Source organism: Heteronotia binoei, unplaced genomic scaffold (assembly GCF_032191835.1).
Source record: "Heteronotia binoei isolate CCM8104 ecotype False Entrance Well unplaced genomic scaffold, APGP_CSIRO_Hbin_v1 ptg000366l, whole genome shotgun sequence".
Classification (NCBI taxonomy): Eukaryota; Metazoa; Chordata; class Lepidosauria; order Squamata; family Gekkonidae; genus Heteronotia; species Heteronotia binoei.
In genome coordinates, this window is record NW_026800023.1 from 177,971 (window position 1) to 191,102 (window position 13,132).

General features: G+C 50.7%; 1 protein-coding gene across 1 annotated transcript; it reads right to left on the bottom strand.

Moving 5' to 3' along the window:
• Positions 1-301: 301 nt before the first annotated feature.
• On the bottom strand, positions 302-12,864 carry LOC132590620 (atrial natriuretic peptide receptor 2-like). Its single transcript, XM_060263592.1, has 8 exons — positions 12,717-12,864; positions 6,263-6,732; positions 5,871-6,162; positions 3,944-4,146; positions 2,604-2,717; positions 1,545-1,680; positions 1,156-1,250; positions 302-888 (listed from the first exon to the last, which is right to left on the bottom strand). Exons 1-8 carry the CDS (start codon positions 12,862-12,864, stop codon positions 739-741), a joined length of 1,608 nt encoding a protein of 535 aa, XP_060119575.1. The 3' UTR covers positions 302-738.
• Between the last annotated feature and the right edge of the window lie 268 nt (positions 12,865-13,132).

Genomic DNA, 13,132 nt, shown 5'->3' on the forward strand with positions numbered 1-13,132 from the left:
CAGCTGTTTTTGCATCTGTGCAGAAGGTGAAACTGAGGCTCCTCCAGATGATCAAATGACATGGAGGGAGGACTCAAATCCCATAAAGCAGGGGTGGCCAACACTAGCTGGGACTGATGGGAGTTGTAGGCCATGCTGGCTGGGGCTGATGGGAGTTGTAGGCCATGCTGGCTGGGGCTGATGGGAGTTGTAGGCAAAAAAACATCTGGAAAGCTACCGTTGGCCACCCCTGCCATAAAGAAAAGCAAAAATGTGCATGTGTGAAAACACTCAATTTCACTGGGTCAATGATAACAAAGAATGAAATGGTAAGGCTTTTTATTTGTTTAAATACACAACCATTGGTCAGACTGATCAGTTTGCTCTCTGTATGTTTTTAGGATTGGTTGCCGTGCAGTGAGCAGTGACGGCAGGTCTACGAGAGAGGAGGAAATCAGGACTCCTATTCAGACGTGTGAAAATACAAACCTGTGAAATCATGCCAACTATACTGTATGAATATATAAAAACTTAACCCAATGAAAACATGCCAGTGCCTTGTGTACAGACAAACTGCTTGGTGGAGAATCAGCTCTTGGCTCCCAGCCAGAGAGCAGAACGGGAGGCAAAATGGCAGCCATCTGAATTTTCCTACTTAGGGTCGTCCTGCTTGTAAGATGTATCACCACTGGAGGTGGCAGAGGGGATGAAAGGCCTTAGGAATGGCCAATGAGAACAGGCCAGTGAGATGACGTCCCTCTACCCCTGGACACACCCACTTTTACCACTGGAGAGGCCATCCATGTTGAAGACACAGTCTGGGTTGTCAAGAGGGGGCCTCCCCTTCTTCCAATGAATGGGCCCCAGCCACTTGATCCGCTTCTCTGGCCCCATGTAATGAGCCACCACCTTTAGGGGAAAGGGGCTGGATTCAGACCACAGGCCCAGGGAACACTTCCCTCCACATCTGTTGCAAATTCCCAGAATTCCATCCAAATGGAAAGGCCTGGAAGCCCTCGCATTTCACCTCCCACTACCCTCAGGTCCCCCAATTTCACTCAGGGCTCTTCAGTGCCTATCTGAGGCATACAAGCCCCTTTGGAGACCCAATGGGGCTGCTTGGGGACCCTCCCCCCTACCATGGCTGACATCTCTCTCCCCACCCCCTACACACACCTGGTATTCTCCGCTCTCCACATCCTTCATGGCCCACAGGTCGAAATCCATCTCTCGGTCATATTTGCTGTTGAGGCTCACTGTCCCAGTGACACCTGGATGGGTGAGGGCAGGGAGGAAGACGCACATCAGTTCTATGTGGCCCCCAGCACTGGTTGTCCCTCATGAACCTTGGCTGAGTTTGCCTCTTGGACAGGCTCTGGGGCAGCTCCTCTCTAAAGCCAGCCCCCCCCCCCATTCCCACCCTCTCCTGCTCCCTCCTGGCCTGATCTCTCTCAGCCCAGGACACCCACCTGCTGCCTTCCCCCAACCCCCAGCCCCAACTCCTCAGCAAGCTCCCTGCCCTCCACTTCTCCACAACTCTTTTCTCTCTGCCAAACATCCAATACCCTGGATTTCCAGGCCCCTCATCTTCTCCAGGATGCGGCTGGTGTCCCGTTTGGTTCCGCCTTCCTGCAATGTTTCATTCAGGGCCCTGAGATACAGCAGCAGCACATCGTGGAAGCAGACGGCCACCACTGTCCCCTGCCAGAGTGAGACACAGAGAGTGAAATAAAAACTGTGGAACTATCCTGTGAGCCCCCTCCCTTCTTGCTAGCAGCCACTGCCTTGAACTTGGAGGTCATCATTGGGGACAATCTAAACACAGCTCTGCTAATGGAGCCATGAGATGTGCTACATGATAGACTATCTCAATCAACTGGGAGCCAGAGGGCCCCTGAATGGCTCCAGACCAGCATCTTCTCCTTGGCTGGGGCATGGCTCTGATGTTGGGAATCAAAGGGTGTCTCAGGAGAGCTTAGATTTCCCAGCCCACCCGAGAAATGAAGCCTGGGATTCACCCTTTTTCAATTTACATGGAGAAGACTCCTGGATCACAACATGAAGCTGAGGGACAGATCGAGGAGGGAAGAGCAGTCCAGACCTGAGTGACAAGAGGCAAGCCTGGAAACACACAAGGAAGGCAGAACAAGGGGGCAGTGCATGCTGGGTGTGGGAGTGAATAGGAGGAAAGAGGGGGAAAGGGGCAGTGGTCACTCTCAAGACTGAAAAAACACAGCAGAGGTTGCACAACTGAAAATGCATTCAGGACAATAACTAAGAAAACCAGGAAGGGCGAAGCAACAACGGTTGCCCAAAACAGAGAACTGCCTAGAAGGCCACTGCAAACTCCCTGCTTTATGAAGGGCTCATTTTGACCTGGATCTATCAAGCCAACCCTTGTGACTCTCCAGCCAAGCAAATAAACAATTGCCTTCCTCAACCCCAAACCTGGAGAATCTCTTGGGTCATTTTTTGGTCATGATAGGAGATTCTCAAGGCCAAGGGAGAAAGTGATTTTGGCCCCAGATTGCTGTGAGATGTCACTTCTAGCAAAGGGCCCAGCGCTCCATCCCATAATAACAGAATGCAGAAGAAGGCATGCAAACAAGAGTGTGTGGATTTACCATGGAGTCATTCACTGCCACACCAAAGTCTCTCTGAGCACGCAGGATCAGCTGGCTCTGGAAACGCCGGTATTCGGGGGTCTGGGGCTCATGGGGAGTGACCACCAGCACCGTCTGCAATGAGAGAAAGAGGTCAGGAGAGCTCCAGCTGGCTGAGACTCCTTCAGGAGTTCCTGAGCAGGTCTGGCAACTCGGAAGACACAACAGCAGGTTAGCCAGGCCAGGGTTCTTCCAAGGCTGGTCTCCTGCAAGATGGAAAAGACTCTGCATCTCAGAGGGCCAGCCTCCCCTGTCCCCTTTCTCACCTCCTTTTGGGCCAAGGGAAGTCTCTACACACTGAATTGCAGCCAGAAGCTCTATTGGGCTTTATCCAGCTTATAACTTACCTGTAACTGTTGTTCGTTGAGTTGCCTTCTGTGGAAGGACAGATCTTGGCCTGAACAATCCCAAATGTGGGATGGCACAGAAGGCTGTAGGCCTTTCCCTGCTGAAGGAGGCCTTTCCCAAGACCCCTTTCAAGTGCCCAGCCAAGGCAGACCCTAAAGAGCCCCATCTGCAGGTCACCCTCCTTCACTAGACGGGCTGTGACTCAATCTGGAGGAGCCCAGAAGCAAACTTCTCTTCTTTTCATGTCAAGGCAAAGAGTCTGGCTGTGGGGACTCACTCCTCAGGGGAAAGATCTCTGCACCTGCTCAGAGTCACTGCAGGACTCATTCTTGCTCCAAATCTCCTGAAGGTTATTGTTTGGTCAGGCACTCTGCTAAGTCCCAGGAGCGCCTTCTAGCTGTGGCCAAATGCACAGACACGTTAAGAACTTAAATAAGTTTTACTGTACTGGTGTATTTATTGTAACTTCTGAAATTACAGCATTCTACTCAAATTATGATAACAAAATCTGCAAATTAAGTAGGAGAGACCTCATGCTGAGTCTTTAAGGTCTAGTGCTGGACAAAGAAATGGATTATTCCATCCCTCATTCTTGCTACAGAAAATACTACACAATAGATGGAAGAAGAGCAATACCATATTTCCCAGGTTTCCTTAGGGCATCTGACCTACACAGTACCTAAAAAACTACATTTCCCACGTTTCCTTAATTTAAAGCTACAGAAAACATTTTCCAAGTTCATATCAGCTGCTAGTTATTTGTCTTGCAAAGGCAGCACAGTCATGGCTCAACACATTAAACTCCCCAAATCCCACCACGCCCTTAAGCTTTCATTGCAACACACCCAGGGAAGGCAATATCCTTTGGGGTGATTCCAGCACCTAAGCTCCCTAGCTTTCCTCCCCTTCCTTCCTCCCCTCCCTCCTTCCCTGCAGCAGAGTCCTGGGCTTACCTGGAAGGCCTCTCGGAGGCCTCCTGCATCTTGGCTCTCTTTGCTCTGCCAGGGCTTGGCTGCCTCACGATGCCCCTCAGCTCTCAGGCTTTCCCCAAAAATGTCCACATAGATGAAGATGTAGTCACCGCTGGTCATGTTCTGAGTCTGTGCCAGGCCCATGATCTCCTGCAACATCTCCAAGGACCCATAGATGAAGACCACTAAGGAGAAACCAGACAGACCAGAGGAGTGTGAGTCAGACACAAGGAAGGAACGGAGGGCAAGCAGTGACAGGAAGTCGCCCCTCAGCTATGCATGAAGCGCAAGGCTTGACTTGATGCTCTGCATTATCTGGGACTTTGGCTCCTCATCACATTGTTGGTGCTGTACACTGGAGTCTCCCAGTCCCACCTCTTGCCATGTTCTGGGGCTGGGCAATATACAACACGGTCGTTGTGAAGCAGTCTCCTTGTCCCCTCCTGGCAGCCAGGTTCCCATCAGTGTCCTTCCCACCCCCATCAAGTACCAGGGAAATTTTCTCAGACTTCACTTTCAAACTCAAGGACCCACCAATTCATGGTGCCATGACAGATGGATTCTCATGATTTTTATGTGGACCACTAAAATTCATAAAGCTTTCTATCTCTCTATCTATCTGGCTTTTTTTGAGCAGGAATGCAGTTCCGGCTGGCTTGGAGTCAGGGGTGTGCCCTAATATGCAAATGAGTTGCTGCAGGGCTTTTTCTACAGGAGCCTGGTGTGAAACAATGGTTGTCAGCGGGTGTGGCCTAATATGCAAATGAGTTCCCACGGGGCTTTTTCTACAAGAGAGCCTGGTGTGAAACGTGATGTCAGTGGGTGTGGCCTAATATGCAAATGAGTTCCTTCCCCAGGGGACCAGAAGGGGGAGGAGCCTCAGCCAATAGAAGGAAGAGGCTTGGCTCAGTAGGTCTGCTGTGCGATTGAGAGAGTCTGGCAAAGCAAGCTCTGCCTTCCCCCCTTCCTCCCCAAAGGAGGAGCCTCAGCCAATGGAGAAAATAGTGGTTTTGCTATGTAGCTCCTGTGTGATTGAGCAAGCCTGGCAAAGCAAGCTGTGATGCAGAAGAAAGCAAGAGAGAGGGAGAAGGAAGCAGACGACAGCCAGTTGCTCGGGGGCCTGATAGAAGCCCTCCAGGGGCCTGATTCAGCCCCCAGGCCAGAAGTTTGACACCCCTGTATTAAAATATATGAAGGTTTTTAAATGATTTTATTAAACTTTTGTTAGCCAGCATATCACAGGAGTTGTTTAACTTTCATTGCTTGTCCTATTAACTGTGATTCCTTTTTTGTTTATTATAATCCCCAGGTGGGGGCAGGGGATACTTTGGAGGCCCCCCCTGCTTCAGGGTCATCAGAAAGCGGGGGAGGGCGGGGGAAATGTCTTCGAGGCGCTCCATTATGGAGACCGATTTCCAGAGGGTATAATGGAGAATTGATCTGTGGGTATCTGGAGCTCTGGGGGGGGGGCTGTATTTTGAGGCAGAGGGAACAAATTTGCAGCATACCATCCAATGCCTCTCCTCAAAAAGATTGGACCAGGGGTGCCCCCAAAGAAGGTGCCCCCATCCTTCATTATTTCCAATGGAGGGAAGGCATTTCAAAGGTGCGCGGTCCCTTGAAATGTGATGGCCAGCACTCCCTTTGGAGTTCAATCATGCTTGTCACACCCTCGCTCCTGGCTCCACCCCAATGTCTCCTGGCTCCACCCCCAAAAGCCCCTAGATATTTCTTGAATTGGACTGGGCAACCTGCCACTGGCAGAGCCCTCGGAGTGGAGTGGGGTGGGGGGGAAGAGCGCACGGGCGCAATGCCCCAGGAGGACTGCGGGGCGCGGGGGAGAGGGAAGGAGCGGCTTCAGATGGGCGGGCCGGTGTTATCGAGCCTTCTCCCGCCTGGCCCGACTCACCTCGCCCGTTGGCCTGGGTGAAGTGGACAGCCTCGCCGGCCTGCTTATAGTAGTGAGTGAGGGCGGTGAAGCTGGGGACGGCCGCCAGCTCCTCCTGCAAGCTCAACAAGCGGGAATAGTATTGCAAGTGATCCCGCTTGGGACTGACGACCAGGAGGGCGCGGGAGGTCCAGTTGAAGTGCCCGAGCAGCTGGGCCAGGAAGGCGCGGAGGTCGGGCCCCGCCGGGCCGCCGTACACCGTCCTGTTGTAAAACTCTCCCCTCCGGTAGGCCCCGGCTCTTAGGAGCGGCAGCTGGAAGGGCCGGACCAAGGACGCCACCCGGTAGCTTGTGCCCCAGCAGCGCGTCGGGCTGGTGGAAGATCATCAGATGCGCGGCCTTGGAGAGGGCCACTCCGGAGTCGCATTTGCCGTCCGCGTCCTCGGTGGAAGCGAAGGCGGTGCGGAGGGCGAGGCCTTGGTGGCGCAGCTGGGGCTCCAGCGCCTCCCGGGCCAGGCTCAGGGCGGGTTGGACGCGCGGCCAGGCCCAGGGGTAGCCCACGTTGCGCCCGGGCAGCAGCACGCCCAGCCTCACCTCGGTCGGGGCGGCAGTCGAGGAGGGCGCCCCGAGCAGGGTCACCAGCAGGGCCTCGAGGAGCAGCGGCGGCGCGGCCATCGGGCGAGGAGCTCTCGATTGCAGAGAGAGCCCGTCTGTGGGGCGGCGGCGCTGCGCTCCCTCCGGACGCCTGGGGCAGGGCGGAGTCGGGGCGGCCGCCCCGTCTGCGCCCTCCAGCGTCAGAGTTGGCTGAGGCAGGCAGGAACCAGAGCTGAAAGCCCAGCGGTGCCCAGCCTTCAGTCCTGAGGCCCCCTTCTCTTCCCCGTGGGCTGTTGAGGATTGCCAGGGGCTCCGTCTGAATTCCCTTGAGTACAAAAAGAAGGAACCCCAAAGCACCAGCATTGGTAGCACCACACAAAGTGGGGGGGGGGGGCAATCCAGTTCTCCAGACGCCCTCTCTCCATGTCTCATGAAAGATGCAGTAACACATCCTCCAATGTGTCATCAAATCACCTACCACAGCTTTTGTATATGTGATCTGAAATGTACGGTACTTTTTAAATAAAATTAAATACTTTAAATGTACTAATTTACAATTTGTCAACCATTTTAATGTCGGTGCAAAGTAATTTCTAAAGTACTGTCTAGTATTCACAGCTTTTGAACAATTATATGGCTTAAATATTTTCAAATAATATTATTTAGTTTGTTATTAAAAATTAAAACCATAAGATAACAAAAATGTAAGATAGCACTAAAATAAGTCAATTTCCTAGCTCAATTTTCCTTCTCTTGTATTTTAACAAATACACTGTGGTACACCCAGTGACCACAACAAAAGACTAAAAACAATTATTTAAGAACAACAATAATAGCTCAGAATATAATTCTTCATTGCAGATTAGCCAGTCTCCTTGAGTAATTAAGTTCATCTTCCACCTGCTCAGATTGTTGCACAGAAGTGGCAACCATGTCATGTAGTGCCTCCTATTTCCACTTTTTCAGTGACCTGCCTGTTCATTAGATTATTGGATAAAAATATGGAGCAGAGGTCCATCAGTGGCTATTAGCCACAGCATATTGATGGAACTCTCTGTCTGGGGCAGTGATGCTCTGTATTCTTGGTGCTTGCGGGGAGGCAAAGTGGAAGGGCTTCTAGACCCACTTGTGAATCTTCTGATGACACTTGGGTTTGGGGTTTTTTTGGCCATTGTGTGACTCAGAGTGTTGAACTGGATGGGCCATTGGCCTGATCCCACATGGCTTCTCTTATGTTCTTATGAAAGCACATACCTTGAATAAAACGTTGTTGGTCTTAAAGGTGCTACTGGACTAAAAGTTTGTCCGAAGGGCTGTTCATTCTGAGCCCATCCATGGCTTTGAGCTACCAGGGTGGCAGGCCTGGCCCCACTGTATTCTGCCCCCTCTTCAATTCTGATGCCAGGACTATACCTGGCAATGGAAAGTTGCATGTCTGGTTTAGCCCTCTATTTTTTTAGCCTGTGTGTTTAATCTGCAGTTTGCCCTGAACTTTGTGTTCTGCCTTCCACTGTGGAATATACTGGGTGGGGGGAGGGGGAGAGAATACTCTGTTATCCTCACAATGACCTTGTGAGGCAAGTTAGGTTGAGAGAAAGGGTTATTGACTCAAGCTTCATGACTAAGCAGGCATCTGAACTCAAGTTTCCCAAGTCAGAAAAAAGCCCCTGAGCTGCTTTGATTCTTTTGTCAGTTAAATGAGTATCAAGAAACCTCATATAAGGAGGGAGGAAAAGTCTAGAAACAAGGAAACAGTGAGTCCTTGGTTGGTGAGGTGGGCAAAAGACTTCCTCTGGCCACCCATGGAAAGATGGTTGGCCAGAACTCCCAGACCCTCTCCCACTTTGGAAGGCATCACTGAACAACCGAGATCAACTTTTTGGAAGAGTCCTGGGAAGACCAAGTCGTAGGATCTGTGAAGTTGCAATGGTTTATTGAGGTGCTATGATTCACACATTGCACAACTGTGATCAAACGGAAGGCTTGATGAATGATAAAAGGCAAAGAACATCTTATCGTGTATTCGGTTTTATCGTGTTTTGTAGTGTGCTGTTCATGATGCCTTGATAAACTATTTTTTTTTCCTATCAGTAATATCTTTGGTGTCTGCACGGCTGCTGACGGATGTCTTTACCCACCAAGGTAACCAAGAACACAGATTTACAAGCACATCTCAAATGTACTTCTGAGGATTGGAAACCACCACCACCTGCGCCCACAAATCAGTCTTGTTTCCCCAGTCTGTTCTTGCAACAGGACAGGCCCCAGATGAAGGTGCAAGGAGGCAGTGGTGGGTGGCCCCTTTCTGGCTCTAGACTGCAGAAGGAAAAGAAATACACTCACACTGAGCTGACCATCCAGTGAGGCCTGTTCTGTATCCATTTACACCATCTCCACTGATAGGATGTTCATGTCCCAGTCACATTCTGCATGCTGTACATTGGGGTGGCCAAAATACAGTGTGGGACCCACATGTGGCTCTTTCGCTCATATTCTGTGGCTCTTGAAGCCCCCATCACTCTTTTGGCTGGCTTGGAAAAGACAATTCAAGTTGCTTTTTTCCACCTCTCCCTTCCCCATCTATTTGCTTTCTCCCCACCTTTCTTTCACATTTTCCTTCCTTCCTTGCAGCTCACAAACATCTGACATTCATGCCTTGCAGCTCTCAAACATCTAGCATTTATTCTATGTGGCTCTTATGTTAAGCAAGTCTGGCCACCCCTTCCCTACATATTCTCCCACCAGCACTGTCTCCCCAGTCAGCTCTGATGCTTTCTCCCCACCCCATGCATTTAGTCTTTTGTGGCTGCCTGCCTGCTCCACCCCCCCCCCCCCCCAAAAATGGTGCAGAAGGTGTCAACACCCAGAGGCAATTTTTGCACCTCCCATCTAGTCTCTTGCTTGTTATAAGATAAGAGAGGGGGGAGTTAAGGCAATCCCCTGCTCTTCTCTGCCCTTCCACTTGGGCAGAGAGGAACCCTGGCTCTCTTAGCACTAGGAAATGGACAAGAAAACTAAATGTTGTTTGTGTGTGCATGAAACGATTGCACATCCATTTAGCAGTCCTTGCGTCTAGGCTCCTCCCTCTTTTAAAAATCAAAAGGGCCTTTCTATAACAGGGAAAGAGAAGGAAGTTGGAGTTTAGTGGTGCCTTTAAGTCCAGGGAAGTTTTATTCCAAGGTATAAGCTTTCGTGTGCATGCACACTTCTTCAGATACAGTGTAACAGAATTTCCTCAACCACTACGTATAGAAACCAACAAAGGCAGGTTGTCAGGAAGAACGTAAGAGAAGCCATGTTGGATCAGGCCAGTGGCCCATCCAGTCCAAAACAGTGTCCAAAAAAACCAGCTGTCATCAGGAGGTCCACTAGTGGGGCCAGGACACTGGAATCCCTCCCACTGTCAGAATCAAGATGCATGAGTAACTGGGTGATTATAGCTGAGATTGGATTAAGGCAGATGGGAAAAATCTGTAAATGGCGATAAATTGGCATGCAAATACAAAAAATAGCAGATGTGAGAAGGAAATGTTAATCGGGGCTTAGGATCACCACAGTGGATGTGGACAGTTCTCAGGAAGGCACAGAGTCACAGTTCTGATGAAACGGTTTCCTGAGGCACTCTAAACAACAGACCACAAAAGCACGATAAAACGGAATCTACGATAAAAGAAAAACTGACAAAATGCACCATAACAGTAACACTTAACGTGCATTAATTGTTATCCTGCTTCTGCAAGTGCTTTATTCTAAGCACCTCTACAAACCACCTGTTTAAACCACCTGTTTTCTCTGCCCTTTCTCAGTTCTGGTGTGGAAGATGAATGCTGGGTTGGTGAGGAGGTGGGCCCATGCTCCTGAAGCAGTCCCAGGAAATGCGCATCTGGCTCAGAATGAGTCAGTTCCCTTCACAGGAGAAGTGTGGAGCTATGGAGACAGCACACCTGACAGGCACCCTTTCTCTTGCAGCTGCCTGCCTGCTCCATGAGAGCCAGTTTGGTGTAGTGGTTAAGTGTGCGGACTCTTATCTGGGAGAACCGGGTTTGATTCCCCACTCCTCCGCTTGCACTTGCTGGAATGGCCTTGGGTCAGCTATAGCTCTGGCAGAGGTTGTCCTTGAAAGGGCAGCTGCTGTGAGAGCCCTCTCCAGCCCCACCCACCTCACAGGGTGTTTGTTGTGGGGGAGGAAGGTAAAGGAGATTGTGAGCCGCTCTGAGACTCTTGGGAGTGGAGGGCGGGATATAAATCCAATATCTTCTTCTTCTTCTGTTGCCTCTTTGTCTTGAGAAGTGCAGCTCTCAGGCTGGACAGTAAATGTGCACGTCACAAGAGCACTTCCACATCTGGGAAAGAATGTGCTACCTGCCGAAGAACCTCTTGGGTGGCAACAGTGGTTCTCCTCAAAGCAGACCACAGCCAAAGAGATGAGGAGGGGAGTGTCCCTTGTGCCCTGATCGCTCTACAAACCACCCTGCGGATCATGGCACAAAGCCCCCTGAGATCCCTTCCCCTGATAACCAAGGAAGGTCAACTTCCAGAACTGACGTTCTTTAAGTGCCTGGCATGGGGTAAAAAGGAGTGTAGGACCCAGCTGAGGCCCCAGAAGTAAAGCTAAGACAAGGCAGAGACAATCTTGGGCTGCTTTTGACTTAGGGGACTTCTCTCCTCTCGCCTCTGAAGCTGAAGTCCATCACACCTTCAACATAGAAGGCCCCACTGCACGATCTCCTGTAGAGGGATTCTCCAAGCAGTAGACACCTCCTCTGTGCATGGCTGGGCGTGAGGCAAACACTCATCTGGAGGTCAGCTGCTGTCCATGGTCCTGGAGTCCACCTTCCTAGTGGGAGGCATGTCAGGGAATAAAGGAAGAGAGAAAAGGGTGAGGAGGGTGTCAGTGATGGATCATTAGTGGGATGTTCAGTCTCAGCCAATGCTCTCATTCTCCTGAATACCCAGAGGAGAGGTACTGTAATGGTTCATCTAGCTGCCATCTCAGGTAATCAAGATCTTGTTTTCTCACCAAACTACCAAATCATTCACGAGCATGTTGCAGATCCACCCCCCTCGGAAGCCCCTTCTCCCTCAGTGAAGCCTGTCCATGGTTCTGGCGAAACTCCTGGGCAAGCCATTTAAATCTATGGCAACTACCAATCTCAATATTCAAGAAAGTGTTTGTAGCAGTGTTCACATTGCACAAGAGGGTCAGTTATCTCTGTGCCTTCTGAGCCAATCTTCCTTACATCGTGCTTCACAGGGATAACGTTGTGCTTCAGCCCAACCTGTCTTTTAGTGGTTTACGCTTTCCACCTATCACAACCTGCAGTACTTCCAAGTTTTCTCCCACAGCCTGTGGAAGCTGGCCAGTGAGTCTTACACTCACCCAATGTAAGGAGAGCTCTCTCATTTTACCTGATCAGACTCAGCCATTCTGGCAAGACCTAAATGTCTTCATTACCTAAGGGGAACCCAGGGAGTGCCAGAAGGTCCCCCTCTGCCAAAGACTGGCTAAACGGGTCATGGCCACAATCTCCCTATGTTATGAGCTGGCCAAGCAACCACTACCTACCTGCCTGTGAGCCCACTCCACCGGGGCGGTGTTGACCTCTACTGCCTCTCTCTGGGGCGTATCCCTTGATGACATCTGTGTGGCTGCCACATGGTCCTCTCCATTGATCTTCATGTCGCACTACTCTCTAGTTGTTAGAGCCTGCTGAGATGCCTCCTTTGGACAGGCAGTATTGAGTCCAACTTCCACTGACCTTCTGTTTCATCAGCGTATTGCAGGTTGGTCTGTAATAGGCAAAAGGTTCTTTGGGTTCTTTGGTTTATTTTGATTGCCAACACCCTCCGTCCTGTTTGTCTACTCAGCTCGCTAATCAGCCAAGTGTGGAACTTCACAGAGACCATAAAGAAGATAAACAGGTTGTGAACCTGCAATTGATGACCTTTGAGTGGACATCTGTGCAGTTCACACATGCCCGCCCAGCTGTCCCCACCGCTGGCATCTCTTGTCTACTTACCTTGTGTTGATGGGACTTACTGACGGCGGCCCAAAGGATCTAAGGAGGAGGGTGCCTTCTCTTCAGCTCCAGGCATACACAGTTGCCACCTGCTCCCAACGCATAGAAGGGAGGTGTGCCAAAACATTTGAGGCTGGCTCTAGAACTTTCTGAGGTTGGGTTCATGTGCAGGCAGCAAAGACACATATGAGACTTCATAAATGACAACTCCAAGAGCATTCAGTTACAGGTAAGCAACCTGTTTTTCCACTCACTCTCCCTGCTCTGCTGGAAACTGACTAGCCCAGAACCAGAGATCTTGAGTGCCCGGCCACTGTTCACCTCAGAGTCAGAAGACTTGAGGCTGCCGTGGTTCCCGATGATGCTGTGAAGGCAATGAAAGAGGCTGCTGAGGAAGCCCATGCAAACACAGAAGACATGCTAGCCCACTTGAGAGCAAGCCCACCTCCTGCTGATAGCTGCCAAATGCATAAGAGGTGGCAGAGAAAAGCCCCCTGGAAAGGTGGCAGGCATATTGTGCCCACAGGACTACCCAGCAAGGATGATTTCTCCCTCTAGATTTATCAACTGACCCTCCTTCTTTTACCCCACAATGATCACACGCTCTACACAGGCACCTCTCCCTGGTCCCTTCTCACAGTCTCACCTCAACCGTGTCAGTGAAGAGTTA